Source organism: Penicillium roqueforti, assembly GCF_015533775.1.
Source record: "Penicillium roqueforti strain LCP96 04111 chromosome Unknown scaffold_18, whole genome shotgun sequence".
Lineage (NCBI taxonomy): Eukaryota > Fungi > Ascomycota > Eurotiomycetes > Eurotiales > Aspergillaceae > Penicillium > Penicillium roqueforti.
Window position 1 is genome coordinate 35,355 of NW_024067582.1, and position 15,908 is coordinate 51,262.

Here is a 15,908-nt window from a genome sequence, read left to right on the forward strand (position 1 = left end):
GCCGGGTTGGTTAAGTTCATGATATTTTTTGAGGTGATCATAATCTACTGCTTTTGAGTATTTATATTTCTTAATCTTTCAGTTCCAGTATATAGTGGAAAAGAAGCTACAGGAATGTTCATTGGCAAGTAGCTGGAATTTCTAGAAACAGGGAATGAAGCAGTAGATATGATTAGGATATATTGCAAAAAAGAAAGACCATTCAGTACAAATAATCATTGCGCTAGAAATTACCATGTTCAATACAAGCAAACTAGCAATGATCAAACATGCTTCCCCACGGATCATCCTCAGACTTATTATCATCTTCGGAGACAACACCATCACGGCCAGTAGCCTGTCCCGCCGCCACCAATCTCTTAGCGACCTCATTCGCCTCAAACAGACTAACAAGTCTTCTCTTTCCGGGTCGTTGCTGGGCCCATTCCCGACAAACCCGAAGCGTAGCCATCTCCTTGTCATACGTGACCCTGCTACCGGGGATGAATAAGTGACAACCGCGCTGCAAAGCGCTCTGACTCACAGGGGGATTAACCTGCGACCTTGGAGAACCGTCAGGCGGTCCAGAGGTACTCTTGTTGACCCAAGCGTCAACTGCCATTTCAAGAGGAGTGGTACCGGTGGCATTCTCCCGGTTGAGCATGTCAGGACGACGATCAAGGAGTTGTCCAAGGACTTGGGGGAAGCATTTCTTCACAGCATCATGAACAGGTGTGTTTCCAGCTTCGTCAAAGACCTCGAGATGCTTTTGGTCCGTGGAGTTGGCTAGGCCCAGAATGAGGCTCGTCATGGAGGTTACTATCTCATCCTCGGTCTGGGGACTCTTAGGGGGCCGAGGAATGGCCGGGTCCCTTGGCATAAAGTCGGGTTGGGCGTGAAGCCAACGGGAAAAGGGCGTCCTTGAGCCTTTACCGGCGCGTTCCATGAGCATTGTTGGGAGGAGTTGCTTATCCAGCAGGTCTAGGAGTTTGCTGCATCGGCTGGAGTTCCTACAGACTCGACCATTGGCTGATACGAGAATCAGGTGGAGGAGATTGCGCGCCTCTTTGTCGCGGACAGCCTGGTTGGCTCCAGCTTCTACCAAGATGCGGGCAAATCGGACCTTGTGAAGGGACATGGCCCAGGCGAGAGGCGTCAATCCCTCTGTCGATCGGACTTCCAAGCATTCAGGGTGATGATCCACAAGATACTGAACTAGACGAACGGATTCGTCATTTGGTTCGGAGATGATTGCGCAGTGGATAACGAGGTTGTCTTTTATATGGTCAGCTATGTTCGTCCGGGTTCCTGAATAGGTGGCACTTACTTCTTTCTTGAAGCCAGGTCAAGAGTGTTCCTTCCAGTCCGAGCTTGGACTTAGTCAATCGTTTGACTCTCTCATCATCCTTATTCGAATTGAGATACTCCAAGTAATAGCGAGCAGGTGCGGTACCAAGGAAAAACTCCGTACTAGCCAAATTACCCTGACGAGCCGCAATAAGGAGAGGAGGACACTGTGCCCGCTCTTTTAACGGTTTATCTCGACCGGCATTAGCCCAATCAGCACGCTTGCTGCCACGAATCGACAACCCAGGGTAGTACTGAGGCTCTTTCTTCTCCTCAACGCAACAGTCATCACTCAATTTTGTAAGTGGAAGACCAGCTCCAGTACTTTGAATCATTTTGGCAAGGCAATCAATACGTCCAAGTGAGATTGCAAGCTGGAACTCGTCGACCTTGACCAAGAACTCACCTTTTACCGAAGGGTTGGTAGAGGCAAGGTCCAATCCAGTCTTCAGAAGGAACTCCAAAAGAGGAATGTTGTTTGTGTACACAGCGTATTTCAACAACCCAATCTTGTTGATCGAGTTGTCTTTATTCATCCAACTCCAATCCCGGTGCCGGTGCAGCTTCGGAAACAGGAGGGCTCGCTTGTTCCAATCCTCCTTCTGGCACTCGTCGAAAAACAGGAAGACATTGAACCGTTTCTCGAACGTCTCAAGAGGAGAAGTATTGCTCTCGACTTGAGTCATAACTTCACCGATGTTCTCGTGGGTGAAGGTATCATCAACAATGTGACTGACTATGTTCAAATCTTCGTTCTCTTCATGAGAGTCATCACAGTCATCACAACACTCATCGACATCTATCTCAAAGTGTATCCGACCGCGAGGCGCTTTTACCTTGTACTGCACGTGGAGAATTCGAAGAATGGTCTTAGCCACTGCGAAATGGCCGCGCATGATAGAAATTGAAAGGGCAGACAGGCCTTGATTGTCGGTTACAGCAATCTCAAGCGGAGCGTTCTCATTGAGAGGTCCCCACATGCCCAATGTCAAGGTTTTTATGGTACCAATGTCGCCATTCCAAGCTGCTTCGAAACTGTTATATCAATGTCAGTGGGATATTCTTAGGTTGTGAGATAAAAGGAGGCACATACAGTTTCAGATATCCGTCACGAGCAGAATCAGTAATGCCTGGTACATTGAAGTGGAAGTTGATCTTCCAAGGCTCAGAGGTGAGCTGTGTTCCCTCGGTCGAGACGTGGACTGGGAACTGCACGGGAATTGTCTGCGGGGGATGAAGCTCGGCCCAAGTCTTTGCATCTTTTTGTAGCAGAATGGACTCCAGCTTCTCGTAGTTGCAAATCAACTCCGCAATAAACGCCTTCTTCTCAGCCAAACCAGGAGGATCGGCCGGGGCAGCTTCAGCCCTCTTGGCTTGTTCTTCGTTCTCTCGGTTTGCCTTGCGCGCGTTGCTGAGTAGATCCTTTGCAATGGCCATTTTGTAAGTGCCAGGTTGGAAATCTGACAAATATGTATCGTCATTCGGATCGAGGGGAGTCGCGATGGAATTAGCATAGGTTTGGTACTTGCGCACAACCAAGAATTCACGAAGGTCACGCAAAGTTTGGCGCACGACGTCCAATACCGTCCGATCCTGGTTTCGATATCTTTCGCTGATATCGGTGTTAGGATTTACCCCGCGATGAAGCAGATCAATGGCGAGTAAAGGGAGGTCATTCTCAATAGCCAGCAAGATTGGCTGCTTCACACAATACTTTGCGTTTTCTTCGGTGACGCCGTAGTAGGTCCTGCGTCCTCTAGATATCGTAATAGCCTTCATAACCTCTGCGGGATCAATCTTCGGGTAGGCCCCTGTATCCAACAGCTTGGCTGCCGCGAGTGCGTTCTGCGCAGTGAGAGCAAACATCAACGCCGAGGAGAATTCTGGTGTGTAGGAATGGCCCTGAACTGCTAAGTGATTGATGGCGCGCTTTACTGCTGGCTCATCATGTTGCACGTATATATCAAAAATTCCAAATTTGTCGGATTGAGCAAGGTAGTGTAGCGGTGTCTTCTGCTTGAGGTCTGCTTGCGCTGGTGAAGCGCCGAGCTCAAGAAGGGTCTGCGACATCTCCATTGCTTTTTCGAATGGAAGGACTTGAACAAGAACCAGGTTAAGAATTGCAGCCTGGGGTGTTTTGTCGCGCTCATTCAGGATTTTAATTGGCATCAAGACATCGGCACCGAAGGATGTAACAAGCTCTCTCACGGCCTCAGTATGACCATGTAGAATAGCGAGATGCAAAGGAGCAGTCCGACTATCCCATGCAACGACATTAATGTCGTAGACATCCGGCTCGAGGTCATTCTCCTGGAGCGTATCATACACGTTCAAATTCTTTTCGTCGCTTTCGACTTTGACGTAAGAGGCAGAGGTGTGAGACATGGCATCGTCTTGGTCAATCATATCGATATCTTCATCCTCGTCTGTGCTGGGCTTGGTCTTTGACTCTCCTTTATGTTTCAGAGAATCCTGCTTCTTGGCTTCTTCTTCTTCATTCTCATTGCTCTTTGTGAGTAAGATTCGAATCATGTCGACGTCTCCCCGGGCGGCGGCAAGATGGAGCGCTGTATTTCCATCAGCCATACGGGGAATCATGCGAGCACCGCCGTCGACAAGGCATTGAACCACTTCAGGGGTCGAGCATATGCACGCGAGTTGGAGCGGTGTCCGTCCAGTGTAGTCACGACGGTCTGGATCGGTACCCTCATCCGCAAGGAAAGCTTTCACGGAGTCAACATCGTTTGCCAAGATTGCCTGGCAAAGTTTCTCGGTGCGGCCAACATAAGCCATTTCTACAATGTTGGATATTGGTATTAGTGCATAATTCAGAAAGAAAGAAACATTTCGGACAATTCACTCACCAGTCCAATCGGTTTCAGTGATCGGATTGAAACTTCCAATTTCCTGGCGGCCAGGATCATCTTTGATGAAAGTGATATGACCAAAGATATAAATCTTGCCCTCCTCATCAGCGACCTTGACTTCCTCCTCGGTGACAGGCTTGGGACAGTAGCCACAGCAGTCGCCAATAACATATTCCGCCTCGCCGAAGAATGCTGGATGACGATGAAGATAAACTGTGCGGTCTTTGGGCTGATTCCATTGGGCGTTCAGCAACAGATCCTTGGTGTAAAGTAGCTTCTCGATATTCCTGGCGTTGAATCTCCGACCGTAAGGAATAGTCTATCAGAGGGTCAGTGATAGTCGAATGGGAGTAAGCTCGGTTGTGGTGAAGATACGAACAAAAGTATGGTAATCGGACACTTGGTCTTGCTCTTGCCATTCGGGCACCTCATCCTCCCAGTCATCCTTGATATTACCATGCAGCATTTTACCCTGACGACGTTTCAGGTACAAACTCAAAGGAGGACGACCTCGTTCCTCACGCCTCTTTTGGAGGTAGTTGTCCCGGTCGTGAGACCGAGGAAGCTTTTCCAATACCAGGAGCCGTGCAAGTCCTTCAGTTCTGGTAAAACTTCTCTCGAAGATAGTCTATCTCAAAAATTAGTTCGGACATTTCATCCCTCTCGTCCAAGGGATTCAATTCTCACCGGGTCAATCTTCGATCTATCAAGAGCAGGCCAGAAGACCTCAAATCCTCGATGTGAATACTTGGAGAGCCGATTCTCATATGATGGTGATCTTCGAGTTAGATCAATCCGATTCACTTGAGTGATGTATGCAGCGATTGCACGTGGAGAGGCATAGACCTGGCGACCATCAAAAGCCGCGCACGAAGCATCAACGTCGAAGCCAGTGAGGATCTCAGCGATTGAGCGGTAGATGCGAAGCACGATTTGCACATGGCGGTTCGGATACTGAGAAGCAATGGTAATCGTATTCTTCGTCCGAATGGTCGTGGTCTCATAGAGGATAGTATTCTTGATCTTATCCTCGATGTGCATGATCTTCTCAATCGCTTGGTCCTCATTCAGGCCATACAAGAAGAGATCCACATCTGACGCTGGAGCAAACTCCTCATGGTAGTACTTGCGAAGGCCACGCTTTGAGTTGCGATATTTTTCTGGTACAGGCAAAAGTGAGGTGACGACAGCGCTACCAGCAGCGACCACGTTAGACCAGTCAATTTCACTCAATGAGCCCTCTGTAAAGAGCGCAAAGTTGTTCTTGAACTCATTCAAAGAGGGTACAACTGCCGCAGAACCATGTGGTTTCCGGTCTTTTGCACTCAAGGGCAAAATGTACTTCTCCGTTTGCTCTGGCGTTTCTGAGACAAGGTCTCGAGCTCGAATGGAAATATTTGTGGAACCGGTCTGGCCATACAGCGGTACAATGTTGGCATAGTTATCTTGAATTGATGGATGAGAGGGGTCTTGGGCGAATTTCTTTCGCAGAACGGCGTCAAACTCGTTATATGGCTGAACCAAGTCCACCATGGGCTTCTCCAAGTTGGCGTTGACATACTTCACGAAGTCATTGTGCTTCACTGGGAGGGTGGGCAAAGAAGCCATGTTGAGAATGGTGCAAATTTAATCAGAGTGCGTAAGGATATATCAACTGGCAAAATGGGGAGACGAAGTCTTAAATAAAGAGGAAGCCAACATTCGAATGTTTAGGTTCATATCGTTGACATCCACTTAGCGTTAGCGTCCAGGCATCCTTAGGCAACCTTAGGCAACAGCCCCACTATTTCCACTTTCCAACCAATCGCTTTCTTCCCGTACAGCGGGTTCCTGCGGGCCCGGTCTTAATTAGGCACCCGTAGCAGACGTAAACATGATCACTAGTATCTGATTTGCGAAGAGGAGGATACTTGCTGCGAGTTAAGCTGCTACAGTTGGGCTTTTATCAGGGAAGTCTAGCTAACAACACATACACATTTACACCGCTAGAGAACACACATGCATGAATACATTGGTTTATAGCAATTATGCTCGTCACCGAATTCTACGGTTTACCACTGGTTATCACAAAGACATTTATAGAATATATCGTAGTTGAGATTCGATTGAAATGCTTCTCATATCCTTGCAAATTGAATATCAGAATTGTTCAAGTCCCATATCGCGATATATAGCGGCATATGAATGGGAATGGCTCGAGGGCTGACTATGCTGTTTATATATAAACAAACAACTACTACTTCATTAGATATCAGCGCATAGTGGTTTGTGATCACCTTCTCCCCTTGACTTCAGAATTTATACAACTAGATACGTAAGAAGAAGCTGAGCGCAGTATTTCGCACGTCACTCAAATTGATTGAAGATTTTCCATATGATATTTTGATTTATACTGACTTCTTCCGTCAAAGATCTACAATGAAATATCGAGGCTATAATTATTCTGAGCTTGCGCCTATATAAAGTCCAGATATGCCTTCGAGCTGTATATCGTGCCTCTTTACCCTTTACCTCCCTAGACATTTCACCCGACACAAATTCGTGTGACTTTTCAATTTCTATGTTTCATCATCAAGACGTTCATCAGATAGGGTCGGATTTGATTTGGTCCATTATATTTCAAAGGGTCGGTGGCCATGGTAAAAAGTGGATGAGTGGTAGCACTTTGGTCAGAAGAACGTTGATGTATATGGTCCTGCTCACTGAGTGTATCATCTTGTCCCACGATTTTTATATATGCCCCTTTTATTCCCAATCATAGGATTCAGGAGGAGACATGCAATAGTTACCTACACTTTCTTTTTCTTTTTCAAAGCCGACATACTACAGTCATATCCAAACATACAGCTCACCGATAACATTGTATGCTAGAATTCAAACCTGTAATCATAGACATAAGAAAGAAACATGACCAAAAATTGTTGCACTGATAGCTGAAAGAGATGATACTATGCTGTAGCTGAGGCAGCCACGTGACCCATCCTAACCTAACTGGAGGGACCTAGGTAACAGAGTATGACCCAGTTTTGCTTAATTTCTGATCAGTAAAAAAAAGAGCTTTAGACAATCGAAAGAAAATGCTATTTACTCTCCCAGAAGGATTTCTTCTGTAATGGTAGCCGCAGTGCCTCTTGTTCTAAGTATCCTATTAGTAGGGAGTACATGGCTAGCTATGGATGACATCTGATCCACACTTTCTACAACATATAGGACGTACAGGGCGCATGTCTCTTTCTTTTTTGTGCATGTGTGTCGGAAACACTATTCAAAGAGTGTAACTATAGAATGGCCGCGAGAATTACTCACAGAGGTATAACTAAAGTTCAACCATTCATGTAGCACGATATAGATGCCTACAGCAACACAACCCTACAATACTATCATGGAAAGATGAACCAATTATGTTCTCAATTATATACCGTAGAAGTGTATCGACCTATCCCAAGTCATCGTCATGGCGCCGGGCCCCGGCAGGCGCTGACTCATCGACTCATCACACGGGCAGGTCCACTGTCCGCGGGCCCGATCTAATGGATCATTCATCCAAGACCTCATTCTCGTCTCTTCTTTCTATTTCCTTCGCTCGGGAGAAGTGAAGCCTTCTCTGATATCTGTTATCCCTCTCACTTTGCTTCTACTTAATCACCGACCCCTGAATTACTTAACATCTATTTCAAAGGCCATCGTCTGCCCCGCCCATTACTTCCCCGCTCCGCCTCCGGGTCTGCTTGCGAATCACGGCATTTGACACCGCTGGGCCTATTTTTTTCTGTGAGAGCCTGCAGCTGATAATACCTTCGAGATCGAAAATACTCCTTCATTCAAACCACCAACATGAGTAGCCCAAAGCGCAGAATCGAGACAGATGTGAGTAATGTTGCGGATCGTCCGATAAGCCCCCAGAGTCGCCGGAGATGCTAATAACTCTTTTTTGTTCATCATATAGGTCATGAAGTATGCTCTAGAAGTTCAGAAATGTTCAAAATACACGGCACTAACATTCTCGCTAGGATGTACGACCGACAACTCCCTACCCTTTCAAATTCGCCGCCGCTTCTCCGAACGTTTTTGATCGGTCTCGGCAAGCATACTTGGTTGACGGGAAATATACTAACGGTTAATCTAGGCTCATGAGTGACTATGAGGTGACACTGGTCAATGACAACAGTAAGTTCTGGCCCTCTGTCAGCTATAGATCTATACTAACTCCGGACTCCAGTGTATGTACCTAACACACCACAATCAACCATTTGAAGCTCTCCGATACCAACTACTCGCAACAGGCAAGAATTTTACGTTCGTTTCAAGGGCCCGGAAGAGAGTATGTCTCATTCATAATCGACCAGTATTAGATCATACTAACCTTTCTAGCACCATTTACCGGAGGCCTTTGGAAAATTCACGTCGAATTACCTGATCAGTACCCATACAAAAGCCCGAGCATCGGATTCGTCAACCGAATCTTCCACCCAAACATCGATGAGCTGTGAGTCAAGCGTGGTCTGACATGTGTGGAAATGAAACTCTTGAGGTTAATGCGATTCTTCTGCTATAGTTCGGGCTCAGTCTGTCTCGATGTGATCAACCAAACCTGGTCGCCGATGTATGACATGCTCAACATCTTCGAGGTCTTCCTTCCCCAGCTCCTCCGCTATCCCAACCCTTCGGATCCTCTCAACGGGGAAGCAGCTGCGCTGATGATGAGAGAACCCAAGGCATATGAGGCAAAGGTGAAAGGTGTGTTACAACCCAAAGGCTTATGTTTGCTATTATACCATACTGACCGCTCGCTCCTAGAATATGTTGACAAGTACGCCAGCAAAGAGGCTGTGGATGAAGCAGGCGAGGACACCGAGTCTGAAGATGAGCTCAGCTCGGCGGGGAGCTACGAGTCTGGTGGTGAAGAGCCTGCGGGTACAATGGACGATGTCTAATGGTCTGCAGTTTGACATTTCCGTCAGGTTTAGGATCAACCCGGCACGAACATATTGCATCATCCTACTCTCTTCTATGTCCATCCCTGGATATCAGCGGGCGTTTTCTTTTTCTTCTGTCATAGGGGAGTTGTCATGTATCCATTTTCTTTTCCCTGTCAATCCCATTTTTGTTTTCCCCCTTGTCATTGGCATTCAGTCCAGCATTTACGATCATTATCGGCGGAGTCACAGGTTGAATAATTGATGCCGATCTCTCATAAGTATGGGGAGTGAAGTTCTTTATAATTTCCCATGATATCTCAATTGTATAGTAAACTGAAATACTTTCTATATAAAAAGCCATCCCACCTCAAGCTGAACTACTATATGGGTTGAGATTCTAGAAGTCTACGTACATTATCCAGATTTCCTGAGACTCACTTGACATAATCCAAATTGTGTGTCAATTCAGAAAGAATAAAGTCCGGCACTCAAAAGAGAACTACATATACAAGCAGTGCACGACGAACAAGATGATATGAAGACAAAGAAACAAACTCAGCAAATAAAAAAACACGCCAACATAAAAGAAGCCAACATGGGGTACAGAAAAGAATCTGATAACAAAAGAAAGAGTCTGCGCCAATGGGTATTATCAGGCCAGGAAGAGAGAGGAATGAATGGCTATGTGCGAAAGACAGTCGACCTGCGATCAATGCAAGAAACAAAAAACCCCCAAAAATAACAGCATGGCGCAAGAAAATAATGAAACGGTCTTCCAGTACCCTCAACTGCATCCTCGATTTTATTTTCACCAGCCCACACCCTCGTTTGTCGTGTACATCGTCATCGTCAATGTGCAGCGATGCATGCCCCAAACGCATCATATTAGGTGACGTTGAGAACCCCAAAAACATCATGGCTGGCTTTGGAATCCGTTTTGATATTGGTACGAGATCGTTTCTTGTTCGGGTTCACGACAACTTCACCCCAGTGTTTCGGGACGGTGCCTGACGAGCCAGAGGTGGGACGGCTTGGCGGTGATGTATGGTGCGTAGATACCACAGGTGTTGTTGTATCGGTCCTTTGTGATGGGACGGGAGATGCAGAGATAGGGGTGTGGAGAGTTGCTTGGGGTCGAAGGTGTGGTTGTGGTTGGATGGACCAGATATCGATGACAGAGCTAAGGGACACGATTAGCATGAATTCAACTCCATATGAACAGAAGGCAACTAGGACAGTATACTCACTCAGATGTCCGCTGGCAGATTGATTCCAGCGCCTCCCTCTCACGCCTCACATATTCCGAATCTGGCTGGCTAGCCTGATGAGCATGGTTGAGTGCTCCGTAGCCATACCCGGCCTGATAAGGATCATCATCGAGTAGACGTTCAGATTCAGGCTTGAAGAAAGAAATGTTAGACAATTGCACTCTGCGACTAGAACCCCCACGCATCGCGCATCAGACCGAGGTAATGCGCGATGAACATGGTAACGGGAAAGAGACTAGCTTCGGATTTAGACTCACCTCAGGAGAGTCGTGGCGATTCCCGCCGAGGCAGGAGGCACAGATACCCATTTATGAGGATTGAGATCGAGTACTAGAATCGGGGGATGTTCTTGGCTGCACGTTTGCGCTATGCGATGGGCACGAGGCGTCAACCAACCCAATAGATAAGGTGCAGGTACCCTTTGTCGGAGCCAGCGAGGGAATGATCGGAAGGTAAGGAGTGTGGAATATGCAGAAAACAGAGAATATGAAACGAAACAAATGGCGCAGTAGAGAGTCACAATGTAGACAAAAGGCCTTCAAAGTCGGAAGGTGAGGGCCGTGAGGCTGGGCGGTCCGTGCCATGTCATCAGGCCGTGGCCGTAGAGCGGCGTGAAACATCGCTTTTCTCGATTCGGGATTTTAGTCTTATTCCTCTCCACACACACCACACAATGTTCGATCTACCAAATGCTAAGCGGTACGTGAGCAAACAATCCACCCTGGTTTTTTTCGATATAATTAGCGGCTAATCCGGCTTATATAGCGTCCGCCGCGATGAGATGCGCTCTCCAGCGTCATCCCGCTCACAATCACCAGCACCAGACGACGACGCCGCCCAGGATGCATACGCCCGCCTTGGAAAGCTACTCAATTTAAATCAACTGGATACTGCACAGCAGACAGCTAGCCAAGAGAATGATCCCTCGCAAGCGGCGGATAATGAAGACGAGGAACAAGAATTCGAGTTCCGGCTATTCAGCGCCCCTGCCAAATCAACGAAAGATACCACCGAGCAGTCAGAAAAGGATACAGATGAGAAAACCGCAGAGGCCGCAGAGGCCCCCACAATCCAAAAATTGAGGATTCGGTTGCATTCACCTACACCCGGATCTGGCGCTAGCACTGAGGGACGATTTGTGAAAGCCTTCCGTGGGTGGGATTATTACTTCTCGACACCTTCTCTTCAAGGCACGAGGAACGGGGAACCTACCACCGAAGACGAAAGCCGGATAGCGGAAAAGAAGAAACAATTTGAGGACGTGGCCGTTAGCGGGCAGCACATGCTGACATGGGCCAATTCCTTAGTCTGGGTAAGGAAATCCATACCCGTCTGGCAAATTGTCTAGCTGCTAACTTAATTTCTAGCCCGGCTGCCATCTCCCCTGGCGAGTTATCCATCTCAAACGACATCAGACGAAAATGCCACGGCCAGCCAACAGTCTTCCAGTCTACGTGGTAGAGGGCGCACCCGTCTCTAAGAGTCCACTTACACGCAAGAAGCCAGGCAAGAAGCGACGAGTGCAGCTACGTAAGCGCGTTGCGGCCGCACAGGCTGCCAAGGAAAATGAAGCAGAGAAGCGGACTCGGAAGAACCGCGATAGGAAACTCAAGCGCAGACAAAAAGCGAGAGAGCTGAAGGCTGCAGCGGCGGGTGTCAGTGTTGAAGATGTCGCTATGGCTGATGGTGATGATCATTCCTCAGACGGGAATGAATGAAACTGTTCAGCATTAGCATAGATTCTTAATGTGATACCCGTGGGCGAGTTGGTTTTTTCTTCTCTGCTGTCAGCATTAGTAGCATAATATACCAGATTAAGGCGGGGGTTTTACTGTCGCGTAATGATTCTGGAATGAATGAGTAGAGCTTTGCATGATATTAAGCGGTCTGATCGAGGCCGATATGGAAGAAAAGAAAAACAGCATGCAACGCATCGCTTTCTGAAAGTGATTAATACACAACGCTGAGGGTATGAAACGAAACAGGGAGCAGGAAAAAAGCACTCGCAAGTTAGATCAGATTCGCGAAGAAAGGTCCATTCTGGCCAATGAAGTGGATATACACACTTCTAGTTAGCGGGCGCATCTAACATCGGTATTAGCATTATTCTCTGCATCGTGAAGACAATTTGACTAACCGGTCTTGGCGGCAGGCTCCACAGGCGCAGCAGTAGTGGCCTCGGGTTTAGCAGCGGACTCTTCGACCTTAGCAGCAGTGGCCTCGGGGTTAGCGACAGGCTCCTCAGGCTTAGCGACAGGCTCCTCAGGCTTAGCGACAGGCTCCTCAGGCTTAGCGACAGACTCCTCAGGCTTAGCGACAGACTCCTCAGGCTTAGCAGCAGGGGCATCGGACTGCACAGCAGGGCCGGGGGCAGCAGCAGCAGTCTCAGGCTCGTACTGAGTCTCGATGGGGCCGGCAGTAGCGGTCATCTCAGGGGAGGCGACAGGCTCCGCGGTGCTTGCATCCTTTACCTCGGGCACCTTGGCAGCATCTAGAGTAGGTCAATAAGTTAGTTGGGAGCCAAAAGCGAGACGAAGGTGATATCAAACTGATAGAATGTCATACCTGGGGCAGATTCCGGGGCGGCAGCGGGGGCGGTGGGTTTCTCGGCAGCTGTCTCAGTGGTCGGAACGGCGGCGACAGGGGCAGCAGTCGCAGCAGTCTCAGCAGGGGCAGCCTGGACAGGCTCGGCCTTCTGCTTCTTAGCGGACTTCTTGCGGAGGCTGAAGAACCGCTTGAAGCCCTTCTTGACCTGCTGAAGAGCGTCGGGTGCTGGAGAACGTTAGCGCTGTTTACTTGCGGTTCCGACGGGCGCCAAATGTTGGGTCGGGAAGTATAGGAGGTAGTTATGGTCACTCACGAACACCAGGCATTTTGATCAACGCGTTTGAGATTGGATGAGACAGATATTTGATAAATGTGAATCAAGACCCGATGAGGAACGTGTTGCGAATCGAAAAGGAGGAGAAGCGCGCAGTCGATCTGTTTACTCCCACGTGACTGCCCCCATCTATGCCTATTGACTTGCCGTTTTTGTTATTTTGGGGAATTGCCTTTCTCGTGCGTTGTTTCCACTGTGTCGAGAACGCGCTTTCATTGGCTGACTGCGATGTAAATGGGTCATATCCCGCTGCTTATCCTCTGGCAGCTCTAGTGATTGTGGCTGTGCCAGCGCTAATTTGCACTTTCATTTTATTTTTTTCTGAAACAATCCGTCTATTTAGTTTCATATAATTAGCGAAAAGGGGGGATACATAGCTCCTCCGAGTCTCCGTACTCCGTCTATCAAATGAAGAAGACTGAATTATTCCATTGCTATAGATCTAGAGGCAATGAACGACCATAGGGGATGTGCTGCAAGCAAAGATGGTAGAGATAGGAGCGAAAATAGAAGAAAAAAAGAAATAAAGCTGGGGTATCAATGGTATCTGGTCCGCAAATCATTGCGCAGCGTGTGTATAACTAGAGAAATTTGAAGATAATAAGGGCAACAGAATGGCCTAATCCTCCTTATATTAGCACCAATCACTCTTGATCATGAAGAACACACCTACCCAAAATGAGAAAAATTAAAGCAATTGCAATCTTAAGGTTCTGGGCGGCAAGGACGATGAGTAGGACGGCGCAGATAGACCATGCCGAGGATCCCCCAATGCCGAAACCCGGGACATGCTTGAACTTTAACGCTGCATCGTCGATGACGGATTGTAAATTGGCAGCAGCAACACTAGTTTTGGCCAGCAAAGCTTGCGACACTTGCGCATCGAATTGAATGGCCTCCTGGGCCCGCGATTGGGCAGATAGTGCTTCTGTTTGTTGGTCCTGCGCCTTTTGTAGCTCGCTTGCCTTCGATTCGGATCTTTGTATAAAGGTTTCCATGTTTTGAAGTCGCTTTCAAAGTCAGTGAGAAAGCCGGTATGTAGGAATGTACTCGTACCTCTGTCATCCTGGTTTCTTGCTCAAGAATCATGTTCATCCGGCTGGCCAACCATTCCTACAAAAAGGGGCAAGAGATTAGTCTCATAGTGTCACTACATGGTAAATGTATATTTCACACACCATAGCAGCATCGAATCTCTGCATGCCTTGGTACAGTTTGTCCATGTCTGAGTCCAGAAGTGACTCGAGCGACAGGTGTAAAGATGATGCGAGATTCTTCTGGGCGACAACATTGGTTTCTTGAGCTAGCAACGTCTCTCGGCTTCTAGTCATTGCATCTTGATGTGCACTCCGTAGAGCCTGTTGAAGTGCTCCAACTTGAGTAGATACGTTCCGGATATCCTGGTTGAAATTTTAGTACATGTTTCAACTCATTCAGCTGCTCGAATTGTACCCCTTCGAGGACCCCAGTTCCAGCCCGCACATTCGACAAAGCCTCAGATATAGAATCTTGCAGCGACCAGATTCCAGCTTCGATTTCTCGAAGGAATTTGCCGAATGTTCGTTTGAACACAGAGTCTGTCGCTTCCATATCGGTCACGATCTTCCCTTGCAGAGACTGAAGAGCATGTATGAATGATTGCTGCTGCGCAGACTGTGCAATTGCATTTCGCAACGCCTCTTGAAGCCCATTGTTGAGCTTGAGACTGCTCTTGGCAATGGATCGTTGAAGCTCAATAAGCTCCTCTTTCTCCGTCTCGATTCGCGAGGCATGGCAGATCACAAGAGCATTCTGTCGGCTGTTGCTGTAAGAGGTCCACCACTGGGGTCGTGACTCAAGTGTCCTCAGACATTGCTCCAATAATTCTTTTGGAACTTCATCCGACATGGGGTCGGGGCCTCTGTGTCGACTCACAAAGCCAAATCGATTCTTCTGTGGAGGTGGCGAGACAGTAACAGGGAGGCACGAGGGAGGCATTTGGGTACCAGCACCGTCGATCTCACACAATGCCAGGCGTACTGCATAGACGGATCGTAGAACGTCGAGAGTCTCTGGGTTATCCGTCTGCGTGCCGTCCTTGCCATCGCTGAATGTTTGGCACGAGTTCACTAGTTTTGTCGCTGCAAGCCGGTTGCACGAGGGTGAAGATTGCATCGAGTCCAGGATTTTGACGGCTTCGTTGAAGATGCTGTCTTGGTCTTGCGCCCGGGAACTGAGGAAAGAGACCGTGTCGATGTCCGGTGGTCTGGTTGCAAGAATTGGGACATCTTCTTATGTCAGTAAAATGATTTGAGACGTATCTGAGTGGCTTACTGTGTTGGGAGACACTTGCTCGACCGAGGTGTGTAAGTGCCAGGAAGATATATGCAATCACTTGGAAGCGATCGGTTGCCCTCATAGTGAATGGTATGGCTGCTTCTACGAGTGTGTGTAGCTTTGGACGGGCCCTGGTCCTTGATCACTCGTGTATATTGTCTGAGATGAATGGGTATAAAGGTAGGGAGAAGAGTGGTGTAGGATGGGAAGAAATGGATGAGGATGAAGGATGATTTCGAAAGTGAGACTTGACATTCAAGTTGTTTTAGCTCAAGCCCAACTCTCGCTTTACTTTTTCCTGAATAGTTTCCTCCCACCATTTAGTTACTTG

At 47.9% G+C, this 15,908-nt stretch overlaps 6 protein-coding genes across 6 annotated transcripts; 2 read left to right on the forward strand and 4 right to left on the reverse strand.

The window, feature by feature from the left end:
- Positions 1-253: 253 nt before the first annotated feature.
- On the reverse strand, positions 254-5,801 carry LCP9604111_6605 (uncharacterized protein; the record flags this gene model as incomplete). Its single annotated transcript, XM_039074545.1, has 6 exons — positions 254-1,254; positions 1,307-2,361; positions 2,420-4,121; positions 4,191-4,512; positions 4,573-4,821; positions 4,881-5,801. 6 exons carry the CDS (start codon positions 5,799-5,801, stop codon positions 254-256), a joined length of 5,250 nt encoding a protein of 1,749 aa, XP_038927244.1.
- Positions 5,802-8,027: 2,226 nt separating this feature from the next.
- LCP9604111_6606 (E2 ubiquitin-conjugating protein UBC8) lies at positions 8,028-9,127 on the forward strand (the record flags this gene model as incomplete). Its single annotated transcript, XM_039074546.1, has 9 exons — positions 8,028-8,060; positions 8,140-8,147; positions 8,204-8,257; positions 8,320-8,360; positions 8,413-8,417; positions 8,502-8,514; positions 8,565-8,679; positions 8,749-8,930; positions 8,991-9,127. 9 exons carry the CDS (start codon positions 8,028-8,030, stop codon positions 9,125-9,127), a joined length of 588 nt encoding a protein of 195 aa, XP_038927245.1.
- An 870-nt stretch (positions 9,128-9,997) lies between these two features.
- LCP9604111_6607 (LAMTOR1/MEH1 family protein) lies at positions 9,998-10,688 on the reverse strand (the record flags this gene model as incomplete). The annotated part of the gene is made up of 3 exons (XM_039074547.1): positions 9,998-10,292; positions 10,360-10,511; positions 10,638-10,688. The coding sequence occupies 3 exons, from the start codon at positions 10,686-10,688 to the stop codon at positions 9,998-10,000; spliced, it is 498 nt and encodes a 165-aa protein (XP_038927246.1).
- A 365-nt stretch (positions 10,689-11,053) lies between these two features.
- Positions 11,054-12,098, forward strand: LCP9604111_6608 (DUF2011 domain-containing protein; the record flags this gene model as incomplete). Its single annotated transcript, XM_039074548.1, has 3 exons — positions 11,054-11,079; positions 11,146-11,692; positions 11,748-12,098. 3 exons carry the CDS (start codon positions 11,054-11,056, stop codon positions 12,096-12,098), a joined length of 924 nt encoding a protein of 307 aa, XP_038927247.1.
- A 350-nt stretch (positions 12,099-12,448) lies between these two features.
- Positions 12,449-13,253, reverse strand: LCP9604111_6609 (uncharacterized protein; the record flags this gene model as incomplete). Its single annotated transcript, XM_039074549.1, has 4 exons — positions 12,449-12,465; positions 12,518-12,871; positions 12,946-13,152; positions 13,241-13,253. 4 exons carry the CDS (start codon positions 13,251-13,253, stop codon positions 12,449-12,451), a joined length of 591 nt encoding a protein of 196 aa, XP_038927248.1.
- Positions 13,254-13,842: 589 nt separating this feature from the next.
- Positions 13,843-15,659, reverse strand: LCP9604111_6610 (uncharacterized protein; the record flags this gene model as incomplete). Its single annotated transcript, XM_039074551.1, has 6 exons — positions 13,843-13,880; positions 13,935-14,271; positions 14,318-14,374; positions 14,440-14,661; positions 14,714-15,528; positions 15,575-15,659. 6 exons carry the CDS (start codon positions 15,657-15,659, stop codon positions 13,843-13,845), a joined length of 1,554 nt encoding a protein of 517 aa, XP_038927249.1.
- Positions 15,660-15,908: the final 249 nt, after the last annotated feature.